This window comes from Hetaerina americana, unplaced genomic scaffold (genome assembly GCF_022747635.1).
Source record: "Hetaerina americana unplaced genomic scaffold, ioHetAmer1.1.p SCAF_4, whole genome shotgun sequence".
In the NCBI taxonomy this organism is placed as follows: domain Eukaryota; kingdom Metazoa; phylum Arthropoda; class Insecta; order Odonata; family Calopterygidae; genus Hetaerina; species Hetaerina americana.
In genome coordinates this window covers 19012593-19031177 of record NW_027286985.1, presented here as the reverse complement: position 1 = coordinate 19031177, position 18585 = coordinate 19012593, and the positions used below count along the sequence as shown (strand labels likewise).

At 36.5% G+C, this 18585-nt stretch overlaps 1 protein-coding gene across 3 annotated transcripts in view; it reads right to left on the bottom strand.

Moving 5' to 3' along the window:
- APP-BP1 (Nedd8-activating enzyme E1 regulatory subunit APP-BP1) overlaps positions 1 to 17597 on the bottom strand; it is a 36729-nt gene extending 19132 nt beyond the window's left edge. For all 3 annotated transcript variants that reach the window (XM_071590544.1, XM_071590545.1, XM_071590546.1), the window contains exons 1-7: positions 17517 to 17597; positions 17100 to 17264; positions 16783 to 16965; positions 16332 to 16678; positions 12451 to 12602; positions 3488 to 3621; positions 328 to 530 (exon numbers count right to left, since the gene is read on the bottom strand). In XM_071590544.1, the coding sequence (XP_071446645.1) occupies positions 328 to 530; positions 3488 to 3621; positions 12451 to 12602; positions 16332 to 16678; positions 16783 to 16965; positions 17100 to 17264; positions 17517 to 17584 (1252 nt within the window). In that variant the 5' untranslated portion in view covers positions 17585 to 17597. The remainder of the gene's footprint in view (positions 1 to 327; positions 531 to 3487; positions 3622 to 12450; positions 12603 to 16331; positions 16679 to 16782; positions 16966 to 17099; positions 17265 to 17516) is intronic.
- Between the last annotated feature and the right edge of the window lie 988 nt (positions 17598 to 18585).

Here is an 18585-nt window from a genome sequence, read left to right as displayed (position 1 = left end):
TTCAAGACAAGATTGGAGGCGGTCATTGCAACCGAAAGGGGTTAAATTGAGTTACTCTTTACAGGTATCACAACTTGCATACAAAAGGATTTTGATTTTGACTTGCATTTCTTTAAATTAATTTGCTTTCAAACGTAAGTTTCAACGAATGTCTGGATATAAGCTCCGTACCCTGTATATCCTAACAAATGTAGTTTACCTGAAATGAATAGTTTGTTGCTTGGTTGCTATGATTTCTCCCTATTCTCTATATAAAAATATATATTCTACATAATTCTCCATTCCATACATAAAAAATTTACTCTAATTATAATTGCAATTACTTACATATTTCCTGAACATTGGCAGTTTTAGGATCATATTCATCTGAAATTGGCCTTCCTCTAACAACATATAAATTTCTGGATTCTTTGCAGAAAAGTTTTACATCTTTTTCAAGGATGGTGTCAGATGGTTGATTCAACTGATGCAATAACTGCTGGACTCTACGATATACAATTTCTACATCCTTGGCAGCTTGTTCCTGATACCTGGAAGAAATACACTATGTGAAAAAATTAACCAAAAATGTCTTTCCAGCTTTTAAGCAAACTATTTTTTTGAAATGGTGACTTGCAAACAATTTTCTGATAGGCAATGTCAAAACATTACCTTAATATAACTACGAGTAACGATTTGAAAGAATTTAGTGATAGCATGAGAAATACAAAAAGTAATAACAGTTAAGTACACCATTGATAAATATCATGGAATGCTTACTTAACACTTTACTTAAAACGAGCTTCAGACAATAGAGAAAACATAAAATTAATTTTTTAAGGTATCACTACAGAAACAATAACAATTTTTAATCACGATTAATTAAGTTATCGATGCAGAAAAAAAATTTATTTGTGAAAATTTGGTCACAAACTTCTGCACCCATATCTTACTGTATTTTTCAAGATTATTAAAATCATGAAAACTACAGACAATGATTTTAAGTGTTGCAAACCGTACTTTTGGACTACATCCTTCTGGTTCGGGCTAAAGAAAAACCTTGTTAAATGCTACAAAAACTCTAAAATATAACACAACAGGAAATTCCTTTGGGTTGATTTTACATACGTACATTCTCAATTTAACTGATGTATTTTACTCTACCTTATAGGCTGAGAGGAGAGATGTGGCTTTGACATATCAAATAGTGCTTGGTACATCCATTTAAAGTACCTATGTACTTAACGATACAAATATAAAAAAAACCATAAACACAGTAATCAACCCGAAGATCTGTTTAGTAGGTAATGGTAGAGTTCACCCAGTACTAAGCCCGACGGCATGTGAAATTCACACATCAGGGTAGGGGGGCCAGTTCCTTTCCATGTGCCAGTTATGGTTTCCCAGGAAGACCTGGTACTCAAAAAATCACATAGCTTGGGTGGAGCTGCAGGTGCCCAGAGTGCCTTGCCCGGGAATCGAACCTGGGACCCTCTGGTAGTCCTACCCCCTGGACTACCGTGACCCAGATACATACTAGCAATATATGTACCCTTTAGTTCTATTTAGTTTGATGATTAGTTTGAATATGCCATTTAGTTTGATGATCAATGAAAGATGTTGTTTCTAACTCAACCAATAAACCACCACCCAAGGCAGTCTCTTCTATATTTACAATTTAAATACACACAAGAGAGACAAAATGAAAGTAAATAATATACTATTATGGTCATGTATTTCTTAGCAAAGAAACAAATTAAAAGTTTCTTTTTTAACTAACATGTCTGTGCCACTGATCCTCAAAATATATTATTATCATTAGGTTGTCTATCATTTAAAGCAGCTTTTGGATTGACAAAAAAATTAGCTACCCATACATATCTCATCCTTAACAATTGAACCTCAACAATGCAACCCACACTAAAAGCTCTATTTCAATTTTGCATACATTCCACTTCCCTTCATTCCATCCAACATGGGGGATCGAGATGTTGCGGTGGCTAACGTACTGGCTTCCCACCCTGAGGGCACGGGTTCAAATCCCAGCAGTGTTGAATATTTTTCAGAGGTATCTCGATCCCTACTTGAGGTGCTTTGTGGAGGGCACTTTGAGTGAGTACACCGTCTGTCGGATGGGACGTTGAACTGCGGACCCCTTGGCGCCTTTCGTAAAGAGTAGGCTAATGCCGACGCCGGGTTTCTCTCCACCCTTCATCCTTTCCTGTCCATCCCCTATGGCGCAAATGATCTTAGCTGTCGGTCACCTCCCCTCAAAACTACTACTACTACTCCATCCAACATCCCTATCCTTTTCCTTTCCCTAGTTCGATTGCTTAATATTATACCCTGTACACTCCAATGGCAATCAATATGCTCTGCATCCAACTTGACCATCTCCTTTACATTTCTCTCAGCAAACCTCTTTTTCCCCACCATCCATAATCCTTGCCAGTGGGCAATCCTGCATCCTACCTGGCATCACCACCCTTTATTCCATCCAATCTGCCTAATATTTTACCCCCTACCTCAAATTGCCAAATGTTCCCCTTTCACCCTAGTCTCCATCATTCCATGACTAATCAAAATGCTCTGCATCTACTATTCCTACCTCCTTTGTATTTATCTCAACAATCCTCTCTTTCCTCTCCCCTCTCTATGTCTAGCCTCTTCAGTTCATTCCCTTTCCATTTATTGAACCTTTTCAATCTTGCTTATCTTGCTTTACACCCACATCTCAAAAGACTCAAAAGCACGCATATCATTTTGCTTTAATGAACAAGCTTTGATGCCTTATAAAAACTTTCCCTAATCTTTTCTCAATGTCCCTGGCATCAGCACCACCCCCATTGTGAAAGCTCCTTCGCCTAATGCAATTTTTCTCCTGATGATCTTACTACTTTGACCATTTTAGTCTAAAATACATTGAAGATGGGTCAACTGTTCCAACAGCTCTGGTCTATGCCTTCTAATTACATTTACATTAGCCTTCTCTTTCTCAAAAACCCTATCACTTCATTTTGTTTAAATTGATTCTCATACCATAACTATCACAATGATTTTTCAATGTGCTGAGCATGAATGCAACCCATAGACTGACTGGCTAACTGAAGCTCCCTTGTAACAAAGTCACAAATTTCTCAGACTATCATTTCTAGCTCTTTTCATGCCTCTTTATGCAATTCCTCCACATAACCATTGAAAGCGTGAGTGATAATGGCCTGTTTTTCCTTCACTCTATTTTTAATCTTGTTAAACATGTTTTCCTGAGTATAAACAGCTATTTATATGCTAAAAACATTGGAATTCAGTCACAATTATTTTAACTTTCATTTAAAAATTCAGGGAGAAATAATTTAAATGTTTCATAATTTCAATGAAGCCATTTAAGGATATTAATTCTGATTTTGCACTTCCAAAACACTTCAATCACCCCTTGATGGCAGGGCACCTCTGTTATGCTCAAAGATAAATACAGTCAGTTTCTCATAGAGGATGCACCAAAACTTACACTTGTTGAAGGGCAACATATTTGGATGTCTGCGCTGTCATGTCAGGAAGAGTGCCACAAAGTGGAAGACATCCTCCTCCCTCATTCTCCACAAAGTCTCGAACAGCCTTAGCCATTATCCAAAATGGTTTACTCTACCAAAAAATTTAAGGGAAATAGACATTGATCAACTTGTTACATAAGAAATATCAACAAGCAGGAAATAATAAATGCATCACATTCATATGAAATATAACTACATGCAATATAAATTATATAATATTCATAATATAATTTACAATTAAAACAATGTTAACATAATCATAAAAAATTCTTTTATTAAAATATATTTGAAAAACATTCTAATTAATCTTTAATACCATGAAGTAATCCCTTAGGTAGGTTTGGATATCATTCTTTACTCTATCTCCACACTACAGCTTACGTTTCTATATGTATCCTACTGGTTAAGGTAGGTTTCGTATGGACACAACCTGTACAATTGTACAAAAAAACATTCACTTGCCTCTACTAACAATAAAAACAACCTGATTGAACACTACGCTAAGTCCCTCTTAAATTCCACATGCTTCTTTCCTCCTTTCGTTCAATCCATCATGCCTATTCTATTCCTTCCCCTTCCTTAATTGCCCAATGCTTTTCCCCCTTGATCACAATCTTCAACATCCCATTCCTTATCAAAATGCTCTACATCATTTCCTGCCTACTTTTGATTTCTCCCAACAATCCACTCTCCTCTCTAATTATACCTAGCACTTCCTCGTTTGTTTTCCTTTCAGCCCACTTCACCTTTCCCAACACTCAACACACCCACATTCCAAAAGCATCCAATTTATCCCTATCATCCTGCTTCCATTACCATCTTTTCGCACTATACAAAACTGTGTCCTGTATCAAAGTTTTAACGAGACTTTTCATCCCATTACTAATCAACATCCCGGCCCATTTATATCACCACTCAATGTCCATACCTATCGTGCTGACCTTTCAATGTACTCAGCTGAGTTTGCAACCTTTTGGCTGACTGACTGACTTGGCAAGCCCGGTGTATTAAATCCCCACCATTTTTCAGCCCTACCCTCAGTTCTTCCCATGCATCATTTACCATTGCCTCCACAATACTTTGAAAACCACAGGTGATAATGGAAACCCCTACTTTAGTCCTTTTAACTCTGCCCATCCAGTCACTCCATTTACAACTCACAACTGTGCAGTCTGTGACTAGTACAGATTGCAGATAAATCTACTGCTCTTCCAATCAATTCCTACTTTCTGCAACACATTTATTAGTTCCTCCCAATTCACTCCATTCGCTTTCTTGAAATCTACAAAACAGACAAATACACCCTGAATGAATCCTCTGTTTCTCTCTACTAGTGATCTCATTACCGCTATGCCATTACATGCACCTCTCCCCTTCCTGAACCCTAAGTGATTATCCCTCAGGTATTCATTTACCCTGTCCTCCATCCTCTTATTCATGATTTGAGAAACATTTTAACTGCGTGTAAAATGAAACTTATATTTTTGCATTCCTCAAATATTAAGCCTTTTCCATTTTTTTAGATAGAAACTAAAACTGATGACAGTCTTCCAGCAAATCCCTACCTCATAAATGCTATGAATTAGTCCATAAAACTCTTCCTCCCACCCTTAAAACAAACATCTATGGGAATATTGCATACCCCCACATCCTTATTTTACATTCCTTCCTTCTCTCTGGATCTTTTTTGATTCAACTAATGTTTTTCCTGGCTTACCTTTGATTGGGGTAAGGAACTGCCCCCCCCCCCCTTCCCCTTATCCTGATGTGTGAATTTCACATTCCATTGGGCTTGGTACTGGGTGACCCCTACCATCACCTACCAAACCGACCCTCAGGTTGATTAATGTGTTTATAGTTACCATTGATTGTTTGCAATTCTTTTCCCTTTTTACTTCCCGAAGTGTTTTAATCTTCTCCTATATCGCACCAATTTAACCCTTTCTCTGCAAACTTTCTATACCCTCACACTATGCCTCCACCACCCTTCTTTTGCTTTATTTGTTACCCATCTTAATTTACTATTTAAATCTTTGTACTTCTTTCTACCTAACTCTGTATTTACATTCTTCCATGTCCATCTATCATCTTTCTAATCAACTCATTTGTAATCCATGGTTTCTTTGCCCTTTCCCTATTTAATATTCCTATAGTTTCTTTGGTAGCTTTCCATATCCTTTTTTTCATGTCCCCATTTTTCCTTTACAGCACCCAACTCTCTCCAAACTCACTATTTTCTCTACAGCCAGCTGACACTCCTTCCTTTTTGATCATATTATTGCTTTTACAATTCATTTCCTAAACTGTCTTCCCTTTTATCTCTCCGAATCAGATACTACTCTTTAAATTTACTAAATCCAATTCTATTTCCAACTAAATAAATTGAGATCTGAATCTGGTTCTTCCCAGGAAACAGTCCGCATTGATCATGCTGTTCCCAAATTTACCTATTTGAACACTTTTACATTTAACAATTTGAGCTCTGGCAATTACCTCCCAAAAAGAGACTTTTTAAGAATCCATGTTGTCTAAATTGTCAAAGGAAGAAAAATTGCTCATTATCGGTGCAAAATTCAACACAGTAACAAAACAGAAAGTTATCAGTCATTTTTATGTATTTAATACTGAACCTATAATTTCAAAGCCTAATAGAATCACTTAAAAAATTGGAACCAAATTCAAAAATATTTATTATTAAATAACAATTTTTATTTAAATTACATATCAACATAAATCACATACAGCATCCCTCCAACTACATATTCCAAGTACAGTGAAACCTAATTTGCATAACTTAAATTAACATATTTTTTTACAAACTGATCTGCTCTCTATAGATGAAAATCAATGCAAATAAAACATCAACTTCACATTCATTAGCTTAGATTCACGGTACAGAAGCCCCAACGAAGGGATGTACGCAGTCGAGGTATTAGCAGACATATACTCGGCTAACCCTGAGGATCACACCCTCATAGCGGGGGACTTGAACCTTCCAGGTATTCAATGGTCGGCAGACGAGGTCACGGTGGGGGGTGGGAAGTCCCAAGAAATCGTTAGTTGTCTTATAAACGAAGAGGGTTTTGTACAGATGGTGGAAAAACCCACGAGCGGGGGAAAAATCCTCGACGTCATACTTGTGAGACCGAAAAAGTGGGTAGGGGAAGTCGATGTCCTTCCAGGAATAAGTGACCATTCAGCTGTGCGTATATATCTAAACTGGGAGAGGGCTCAGTATAAGGGGCTAGTAAACAAAAAGATAGTTTGGCAATATAAACGGGGTGATAGGGAAGGGTTCCAGACCTTTTTAAGGGAAAAGTATTCGCAATGGGTAAGTGGTGGGCAGAATGTAGAAGAAATCTGGAAAACATTTAAGGGGATAATGGAGGAGGGATTAAATAAATTTGTCCCGAAAAAAATTCTTAAAGAAAATACTAATCCAGAGTTCTACAACCGCAAAATTAGATCCTTGAAGAAAAAACTGAGAGTGATTCACAAAAAACGGAACGAGAGCTCGGAATGGCTCATAATTTACAAAAAATTAGTTTGTGAATTGAATAGAGAAAAGAAAATAGCCAAAGATAGTTTTCTACAGAAAATAATCGGGATAGATAATGGAAATAAATTTTACAAGTACCTCCGGAGGAGGAAAGACAACAGGGAAAACATAACAGCTTTAAAAAAAGAGGATGGGACACTAATCGTTGATGATAAGGAAAAGGCTAATACGTTTAATAATTGGTATGCTAGTGTATTTAAGGTTATGGTAAATAAAAAGGATCCTGTAGATTCATCTCTGAGTCAACAAGGAGGCGAAAAAATATTAAATACCAAAAGTATTAAAACGACGAGCGCAGAAATTTATAAAAAAATTATGAAAATGAGGGCAAATAAATCAAAAGGGCCAGATGGTATCTCAATTGACTTCCTTAAATTGGGCGGTAGTGTAGTTTCAAATTATATAAATCATTTATTCAATGTTACGTTAAACAATAATGCCCTGCCAAATGCTTGGAAGGAGGCATATGTTACGCCAATTTTCAAAGGAGGAGATAAGGCACTAGTTGATAATTATAGACCGGTAAGCTTGACATCAGTGGTATGCAAGCTATTAGAAAAGATAATGGCTGATTATCTCTGGGACCTGTGGGAGAGTGAGAATTGGTTGTATAGTTGCCAATACGGTTTTAGAAAAGGACACTCTTGTGAAACTCAGCTATTAGGGTTCTGCCAAGAAATGTTCGACTCTATGGATGCGGGAATAGAGGTGGATGCTATCATAGTCGACCTGTCAAAAGCCTTTGACAAAGTAGACCACGATCGCTTAATGCTTAAGATGGGCCAATTGCCACTACACACAGATGGAAGAGTAATCTCTTGGGTCAGAAATTTCATGGAAGGTCGAACACAAAGGGTCAAATTAGGAGAAGTGTATTCTGAAAAAGCAAGGGTAACATCGGGAGTCCCACAAGGAAGCGTACTTGGCCCGCTATTGTTTTTAATATATATAAATGATCTCCCAATAAATATTAATTCTCAGATAAGACTTTTTGCAGACGACTGTATTACCTACAGGAAAGTCGAAAATGACAGAGACTGCGACAAACTTCAGAGGGACATTAATAAAATGGCAGATTGGGTGACAAAAAATGGGATGGATATTAATGTTAACAAATGCAAATCCATCACTTTTAGCAATAAGGTAAATGGAAACAATAGGGAATATAAATTCTCAGAAAATGTCATTCCTGGAAGTGATACTGTCAAATACTTAGGTGTATATTTAACTAAGGACTTAGGGTGGGGGCTAAATGTGGAGTACATCTATAAGAAAGCTTTCAAAACTCTTCATTGGGTAATGAGAAACCTCAAAGGGAGCGTTAGAGCAACCAAGGAGAAGGCTTATCAGACCCTAGTAAGACCAATTTTAGAGTACGCTTCTCTTGTATGGGACCCTCATGAAGAAGGTCATATTAAAAAACTGGAAAAGGTGCAAAGAAAGGCTGCCCGATATGTACTGGGGAAGCATAGGAGGATGGAGAGTGTGTCTGACATGCTAAAAATGCTGGGCTGGGAACCTCTAGAATCTAGAAGAAAAGTAAGCAGACTTTGTGGAATGTTCCGAATTTTGAAGGGGGAGAAAGCTTGGGCAGATCTTAGGAAAGAGGCGGGGAACCCAAATTTTATAGGCAGAAATGATCACAAATTTACGATAAAATGCCGGGCACAGAGGACAAATAAAAAAAAATTTTCTTTTCTAAATAGAACAATTGTTGAGTGGAACACCTTACCTGCAAAAATATTCGAGCCCTTTCCTAACAGAGTGTATACTTTTAAGAATAGATGTAAGGTATATATGTCAAAATTTGATTTATGTGTGGTGTATGGTATTATATGTTATAGCTTAATTTTTTTTACGTATCTTTTTTTTCTTGCTGATTAATGGTTGTAAATGGGATGAGGATTCACTTGTTTTGTTAAAAAGATTTGTGTTTGTCTGGTTTTATGTATTATCTTTTGCAATTATTTGGGACTTGTGTGCCACCTGACAATGTCTATTAGCACATGTGTATTTTTAATAATAATAATAATAATAAAATCTCATTTCTCCATGCAGATGATGAGAAAATTTAACAGCATTTTTTCCTGGTGTTTATGCTTAAAGTAAACATTAGTTCATCAAAATTGGTTATTGCTAATAGTCTGGTTATTAAAGCATATAAAAACCATAAACACAGTAATCAACCCGAAGGTCGGTTTAGTAGGTGATGGTAGAGTTCACCCAGTATTAAGCCCGACGGCATGTGAAATTCACAAATCAGGGTAGGGGGGCCAGTTCCTTTCCCTGTGCCGGTTATGGTTTCCCAGGAAGATCTGGTACCCGAAAAATCACTTTAGCTTGGGTGGAGCTGCAGGTGCCCAGAGTGCCTTGCCCCGGAATCGAACCCGGGACCCTCCGGTCAGCAGCCCAACACTCTACCCACTGGACTACCGCGACCCACCAAAAGCATATATTATTAAATTTCAAATGTAATCATCAGATCTGTTCTCTGACAGCATGGTAGCATGAAATGCATATTATCCTTTTGCTTCAATGGGTGAGTGGTTTTTTATACCACTTTAAAAAAATCACAGACATTAACAGATGGCAGTTAGATACATTTCATTTCAACATTCCCTTTATTTATTTATCTTGCATTAATCAGAAAACAGCACTTTGACCATTACATCGGACTTTGAACATTGATACAACAATTTGACCATTACATACAGCCAAGCCCTAGGTGGAGGAAAAACCACCTCGGCGGGAATCACACCTGCAACCTCAGGATTGGCAGACGAGGATGTAACCCCGCCACCATTGGGGCAAGACATCAGTTTTCATTTTCTTTCATTCTTAAAAAGGATAACAGAAAATAAATACTTTGAAGAAGCAGATATGGAAACTTCTTCAAGGGGTAATCATGAGCGAATACAGAAAACTTGACAAAGTTGATCAATCATGCTTCAAATCTTAAATATAGAAAAGAACACAGTTAAATCAATAACCATGAACTTTGCTTTACACATTACATAGCTATTTACACAGGCTTTGAAAGCAGCTAAGCCATTAAATAATATCAAAGATCTGTTGGATCCTAATAGATATGTAACAGGACAAGTGAAGGTGAAAAATTACCACATACAAATTTGCTCTAACAATGGGAGTTCTTATTGCCTTGGAATTTATCATTAGTATATATTATCATTATTGAATAACACAATGACGAACAAATGGTATTGCTACCTTTACCTATCTCTAACACTGATCCCTTTTTCTTTCAATGATCTATCAAAAACCTTCCCTAAGCTAGCTGACTACTGTTAATAATAATAACTCCTATATGATAAGGTATACCCGCATTTTTTTTGGAATTTGGCCTTTATTAGCTAATTCATTGCCACTGCTTGTTTAAACAAATGGTGGATTTATATTCTATGTTTTGTCATAACCTAGTGAGTAATTCTCAACATTGTGAGATTTTCAGTGGTGGTGGGGTAACGTGCTCGCCTTCCAACACAGAGGGCACGGGTTCAATTCCCGCCTAGGTTGGTTATTCTCCATCTAGGGCTCGGGTGCTTGTAATTGTCTACCATTATATTATCATTAAACACCCACTGTAATGCTGAAGCACTGTTTTCGGATTAATGTGAACTAAATAATTTAATTTATGAAAGTAGAAAATATAATTTTCCTAAACCCACAATTAATTATTTATGTATTTATTTATCATTTTATTATCATAACAAACTAATTGATTTACACATTCATCTCTAGTCTCCCGAGAAATGTAACTCCAAAGTAACACAGTAACTACATTGGAGGCCATCCATTAAGCTGCTCTTGCTCTGAGGTCACCTGTATTCATACAATCTCTAATTCAGTGACCTTATAATTATTCTCATTTCATACTGAAAAGGAAGACTTGGGACTCAAAGACTTGTAAGATGAAAAACTTCAGAAATCCATTTATTTTAGTTTTGTGTGTTCAACACTCCAGTTTGTCAGGCATTAAAATAATTCCAAGTAATAGTGAGTAATTCCTGGAGTAATATCAAAATCAGAGATTATAAGGTAGCATAAAATAAAATGAGCAAACATTACAGAGGCAGTCAAAAATCACTATCACAGGCATAAAAAGTAATACACAAATATGAGGACAAGGACAAATTTTTTCTAATTTTGAATAGCACAAATGTGAAGCAATGTACACATAAAAAATCCAAAATAGAGTTTTTTTAGGATATTCCCACTAAGTTTTTAAAGCTCAGGAATGATAAGGGTAACAATTCAGATAGCAAAAACAGGCAGTAAGAACCCTGGCAAAATTCGTCAAGCAACAGCTGCAGACATGTCTATGAAGAACAGTTTACATATTTATCCCTTACATTACTCCTACGCTTTGGGTATTAAAAATAGATCTCTGCATCTAGATTAAAATTTAATCCAGAGACCCAAAATAATATCATCTAAACTTATATCTAAAGAGACCTATACAATGTGTTGGTGTCATGTTATTCTAATCACAGCCAATTACAAAGTGATCCCAAAGTCCTTCCTATGGGATTAACATTATATGTTAAGTTATAATCTAAAGACAAAAGAAAATGACATTTTGAATATTTTAACCCTACCACTGCTGTGAATGTACCTATTACGTTTGCATGATAGGCTGCTGTGAATGTGCCTTTTCAACTTTCTGTGGAGTGCAAAATTTACCATTAAATAGACAGTGAATTTAGATTATTAATGTTATCAAATCCATATTTTTATTATTGAGATTATTTTATCATTTCGAGAAAGATAAAGCTTTTGGAGACATTATAACCCCCCTTTTTTCTGCATGTGAGGAGCAAGTTTCCAGAGAGAGAGAGCTGCAGAGAAAGGGTTAAAAATTATTATCAGCTGCAGATTGTAAAAAGTCCCCAACATTTTACTGATAAGTAGTACATAATGTTGGCATATATCTTTCCCTAAACTTGCAAACAGCATGTCCTTGAGACCAATAAATGCTTACTTATTAGTGCATGATGACAAGTATAACTGAAAGTTGTGACATTTTTCAATACCTCTTTTACAATGCAAATCATTCCCAAAAGAAAATTTTAGCATAAAACTAACAATCTCATGCCAATTACATACACATACATGCACATTTCCATCTATGTATATAAACATGATGTTAATAATGTATAAAATATGCATATACACATCATTATATATTGCAATATCAACCACAAAAATGATGTGTTTAGCTTGGGAACTCTGAATCACACCATAATGATGCCAAGCCATTAAATTAGTTCATGCCCAGAGGCCCTACTCGAATTAAAAATTAAATTTTCAGACTGAATTGTTAAATGGAATGAAAAAAATTACCTTGGATGTCAAGTTGATACATGCGTCATCATCGAGAATTTCTTGAACAACTTGAGGAATGGTCGTCGGACAGAGAGCATAGTTAACTGCTTTCATTGCTTCATCATGGTTAGCCTCTAGAAGTTTCACTCCTTCATCATTTTCACCACAGCCTGCCAGGGTAAGGTAAATCATAGTTATTATATTTAAGAAAACAGCTTTTCATAACAGATGCCAACTGTTGATTACCCATACTTAAATTAATTCTATTAAAATTCATGAGTACCACAGTATGTCTATACTGGCTTAAAACTTCAGAATGAACATACCTATATATTCCGAGACTTTCATGCTGAAGAGCATAACATCATAAAACATTCTTGGAACTTTCCAAAACTCATTTTGCTTCCAGACCAAAATTATATTAATTACTACCATAAAACACAAGGTTACTATTAACTCTTTCATTTTTAATACAGAGTAAATATAGAGTATATCTTTTAAAGCACCGAAAGGGTAATGCATTAAATTATGGACATTTCAGTAAATGTGAAAAATGATTACACTCCTGATTGGCAAATAGAAGTTTACTTTTAAATATGAATAAGTCAAAATGAAATAATTTTCCTAAGTAAACATCCTGAGTGCACATCCATAATACAGGAGTTTGCACCATTTGTAATGCCATTTTGTCGGCCATTCCTCTTTCCAAAAGTAATTTTGTTAAAACTAAACAGACTGCTGGCCATTCCACTTTCCAATATTAATTTTGTTAAAGAACTCAAAACGATTGAAGGATTAGCAATGAAAAATGGCTACAAAGAAAATTTAACTGACAAAATACTGCAAAGAAAATGTTCCTTCAAAGCATACAATCTTTTGTTCAAACCAATTAATGTGGAGGAAATAGGTTACAAATGATGCAAACTCCTGTATTATGAATTGATTTCACCAAAGTTAGCCAGCCTTTTTCCTAGGGAGAAATTTCGAATAGCTTTTTACAATACGAATAATTAATGGTTTCTGGCGTAACTTTATGGAACTGATTCATTATAAATAAATGGAAGGACTAACTTTGTAGTTCCACACGATAACGATTTATTCACACGACCCGGGTTTCGAAGTAAAACTTCATCATCAGGTGAGCTCTCTACATTTGCAGCCCTTCTTATATATACAGCCAGGGCGGGGGTGGGGTGGAGATAATCAGGAAGGTTTGGGAGGGGTAAAGTCAGGATTGGTTTGCGTGCCGGATGGGAGGGCAGTTTGGCGTCCCCTCCGCGATGTTGATGGAATGTGGAGCGGGAGGGAGAAGTCTACATTGTAGAGCTCTCGTGAGTCAGGGGATTAGAGAGGGTTAGATGAAGGGGAGGGGGGGTGTCATCGGCCACCGTGAGGATTGGGACTTTAAGGAGGGGAGAGTGGGAGGCATACAGAAATTCGTTAACAATATTTTCATTTAAACAAACACTATTTAAAATTTCTAAATGTTCTAAGGCGTCTAATCTATAGCCTTTGCTTTCAACATGTAAAATTTTGAAATCAAAATCACTTTTATGGTTATTATCAATCAAATGCTTTGCGAATTGAGAGTTCATCTCTTTATTTCTTGCACATGCTTGATGCTCCTTCACTCGTTCTTGGAATTTCCTCCCTGTCTGTCCGAGGTATATTGCCCCGCAATCGCACTTTAGCTTATATACTGCACTCTTTTCCTTACATGGGATTCTGTCCTTTGTGTGGGAGAGCAGGCCCCTGAGGCTTGATTTGTTATAATGGGGTATCTTAATTCTACATTTTGGAAGTTTCTTACATACTTTTTGTGAAATTTCACAAAATTTTTTTCACAAAAGTGATTTTTATTTCGAAATTTTACATGTTGAAAGCAAAGGCTATAGATTAGACGCCTTAGAACATTTAGAAATTTTAAATAGTGTTTGTTTAAATGAAAATATTGTTAACGAATTTCTGTATGCCTCCCACTCTCCCCTCCTTAAAGTCCCAATCCTCACGGTGGCCGATGACACCCCCCCTCCCCTTCATCTAACCCTCTCTAATCCCCTGACTCATGAGAGCTCTACAATGTAGACTTCTCCCTCCCGCTCTACATTCCATCAACATCGCGGAGGGGACGCCAAACTGCCCTCCCCTCCGGCACTCAAACCAATCCTGACTTTACCCCTCCCAAACCTTCCTGATTATCTCCACCCCACCCCCGCCCTGGCTGTATATATAAGAAGGGCTGCAAATGTAGAGAGCTCACCTGATGATGAAGTTTTACTTCGAAACCCGGGTCGTGTGAATAAATCGTTATCGTGTGGAACTACAAAGTTAGTCCTTTCATTTATTTACCATACGAATAACTTAAAATCATTCTTGAATACTACAAAAGACAAAATACGTACACAAAATAAAAGTGGCGTTTATAAGTTAACTTGTGGGAACTGTAGTGCTATATATATAGGTCAAACGGAGAGATCATTAAAAATACGGGCGGAGGAACACTAACGCTGTTTCAGGAACTGTGACCTCAACCAATCACACTTCGCCAAGTATCTATGGGAAAAAAATCATGGGAGTGATTTCAACCCGGAACTCTTACACCAGATGGAAAAAGGAATGAGGATGGACAAGTGAGAAGAGCTTGAAATCAGGAAGAATTTAAAAACGGGTCATTAGGTTAACGATTTATCGTTTGAATTCCTCTCCCCAATCCTGGAAGTATCCCTTTCCTTCACCGATAGACCCGACACACCCCCCACCCCACTGTAAACCAACCAATCACCTTTCCTGATGCTTAACACCCCTCCCCATCAACGCCGATCGCAACCCCACTTTCTTTCCCCTACTTCACCCACCCCTCCTCTCCCTCATGAATGGTATATAAATGGACTGGGACTTGATTAATTTGTACCTGATGATGACGCTTGAGCGTTGAAACTAGTTGTACGTGAATAAAGGACAGTTGAAGGATACATTGTATTCTTCATTTAATTAACATGACTTCCCACAAAGTTGAGCCAGGAACAATTGAATATTAATTGTTGATAGCTACCACATCCATATATCAATAAAATAAATAAGCATTTTAGAATTTATTTTGAATCTTTCCACCATATCAAACCAGAAAATGTGAATAGTATAAATAATTATGAAAGAGTTTTCTGGCTTTCCCAATTAAATGTCTCAGTCTGTCATACTCCAGGTGAGCATGAACTTAAGCATTATAAAATACATTTAAGTGCACCACAGACACAAAAAGAGCAAACTCTTTGATTATGAAGATACTGACAGCCAGTTTCTTAGCCTTTTCTGACACATGAATAAACCCATGCATTGTTTCATGTAAATTGATCCCAAGAACTTTTACAGAACTTGATACCCAGAAAGGCCCACGAATAGTTCAATCGTCCAAAGGATTAGCCATGTTAGCATGAAAATGAATACAGGAAGTGTTATAATTGTTTGAAATGGTGTAATTAGACCCACATCACTTCAGCATCTCATCATATGCTGTAGCCACATAAATTGCTAGAATTAGAATTTTTACAAGTATATATTAGGCTGTAAGTGTCACCAGCATATAATAGAGATGAACTTCTATTGAAATATCCAGGCAGATCATTAATAAACCAGAAAATTAGTAGGGGGTCAAGTATGGATGGCTGGGAGCTAACCAATTTGAATTGATTACTCAGAAATGACACCAACTGAGTGGATAAATGTCAAACCCACCTTACTGCGAATCACAGTAATGAGTGTAATACATAATTATACGCGTAAAATCCTCCCAAATCTGTTAATATTTAATAAGATCAGTAACTCAGTAATATAATATTTGCGTGATATGGAGAAAATATTCAAAAAGCTTATTCTTAATGAAAATTTAAAATTGACTTCACCTTCCTTTATCATAGACCTGAAAATCTTCTTTTCATCATAAGTTGACGGCAGAGTATCTGAATGCATCTCTTTCCATTTCTTGAGATAATGAAGCAAAATTATAACATAGGGTACATGTGCTTTGTCCTTCTGATCAAGAGATTCAAAGTCAATGGATTCAAAATGTGACATAAGTCCAGGGAATGGCCGATCTATTCTCAAATCAGGCACTATATTATCAGGATGAGTCTCTGCAACAGTATGCTCGGGAACTTGCACTCGAATACAGCAGGCCATTCCATAACTTCGACAATATAACAGCGGAACACCTGCTTCCCACAACTTTTTTGCCAGAGGAAGCAACTTCCTGAAAATAAAAAATGCTATTTGGCAATCACTCTTCATTTAATTCTCAAATACTTTTTAAGTGGATACTCCCTTGAATAAAAAAAAATTCAGTAAGCAGCACACCTTTCTGTTAATGAAGTCGCAATTACGACGGAGAAATTATTGAAAAAGTCTGGTGAATTTTCCAGGAGCTGCTCCACATCTTCATCAACGTAATCTCCCTTAACATCAGGATTCAGCTCCAGTAAGAGCTGTGTGGTGGCTTCAGCTCGAGATTTCCCTATATTTTCTGGTTCTACAAAAAAGCTATGCAATATATAGTAAAACTTAGGTGTACTATATATTTAAAAACCAAGAACCACAACAAATACACAAATTAACCAGCAGAAAAAATTCTAAACAAACTTTTCAGTCACTGTACAAATTTAAGTAACACCTACTTGGTACTCAAGTCTTCGTCAGTAACTTTAGCTCCATCAATAATCGTGAAGAATCCGACTCCTGGAAGTACCAATGACTTGAGAATTTCAGTACCAAGGCCAGTAGCATTAACTAAACATACATGCCCGGCTTCAAGAGCTGCCTGACCATGATCACCCCAAAGCCTATACTCGAAAACAAGCTTTGTATTAATTTATACAGCATTCTAAGAAGGATACGTTGTCAAATTTATTTCTTATTATGTTTTCACTTTCCGCAGTGACACTATTTTAACAACATTAAACTCTTAAAAACTATAAATTTAGACCCAGGATCCCTTCAGAGGAATTAAATGAAATTCCTCACTAGTTTCACTAAATTGCGAACTTGTAACGGCTACATAGAAATTTAGTAATTAAATCTCAAATACCACAAACCTAAGCTGGCGATCATATTTCTTGGCCTTTTCCGATTGCTCGGGAGATTTCGGGGAGGGAGACGCCATGCTTTATATTCTTTACGTTAGCAACGAACAATGAAGATGCGAAAATAATTACGGCAATCATGGCGGACATTTTAAGCATGCGTAAACTGCCTCAACCTTGCCATGTAAATATAGAAATACATCTAAGCCTCTAAGTGTGACCTCTCTGTTACATTTGAGATACATGTTTTCTTCATTAAGTTAAATACAAAGTTAGCCGTTGTAGACAGGTAGATATGATCCTCACTGCCGTGACCTAATATATTTTACCGTGGGCTACAGGGCGAAGAAAGCCAACACATTACCTATTTTAGAGGATTATTATTATAAATGAGAATTAATCTGGGTAATATTTAAAGTAATTTTTACTCTCACTATTAAATCACTAATAACAGCCAATTGTTTTGCAACATACACCATACTTTAGAGGGAAATATTTTATCCGTTTTGCGAATCTCTTAGCCTCTATTATGATATTCTATTTAGATATTTTGTTGTATGGTCACAACAATAAATAATTCTGCAACACATAAAAATATATGCATTAAATCTACAAGGCTTAATCGACGGTGATATAGAAAGGGCATTGAGGAACCTAAAAGGCAATATAGCCTTAGGCATCGGCAACATTCCATAGGAATTATTGAAAGGTTTAGGAAAAACTGTAAGAAATAGTTTTTCTGTACTAATTCTAAGTATTTTTAGCGAGTAAATGGGCCAGAATATTTCGTCAGATGTGAAGACTACAGGACAATAAGTTTGATTTCACGTCCTCCTCAAGTGGTCCTCAGGATCATTAACAGAAGGATAGAGAGAAGCACAAATGAATACTTAGGAGATGATAAATTTGGGTTCAGGAAGGCGAGAGACATTAGTGATTTCATTACTGTAATGATATTACTGATAGACAGGAACTTAGAACTCACGCATAGGCAAAAGGCATTTCGATACAGTGAATTAGGCAGAATTAATAAATATATCGCTGAAAATAAAAATAGATAGGATGGTCAGGAGACTTATTC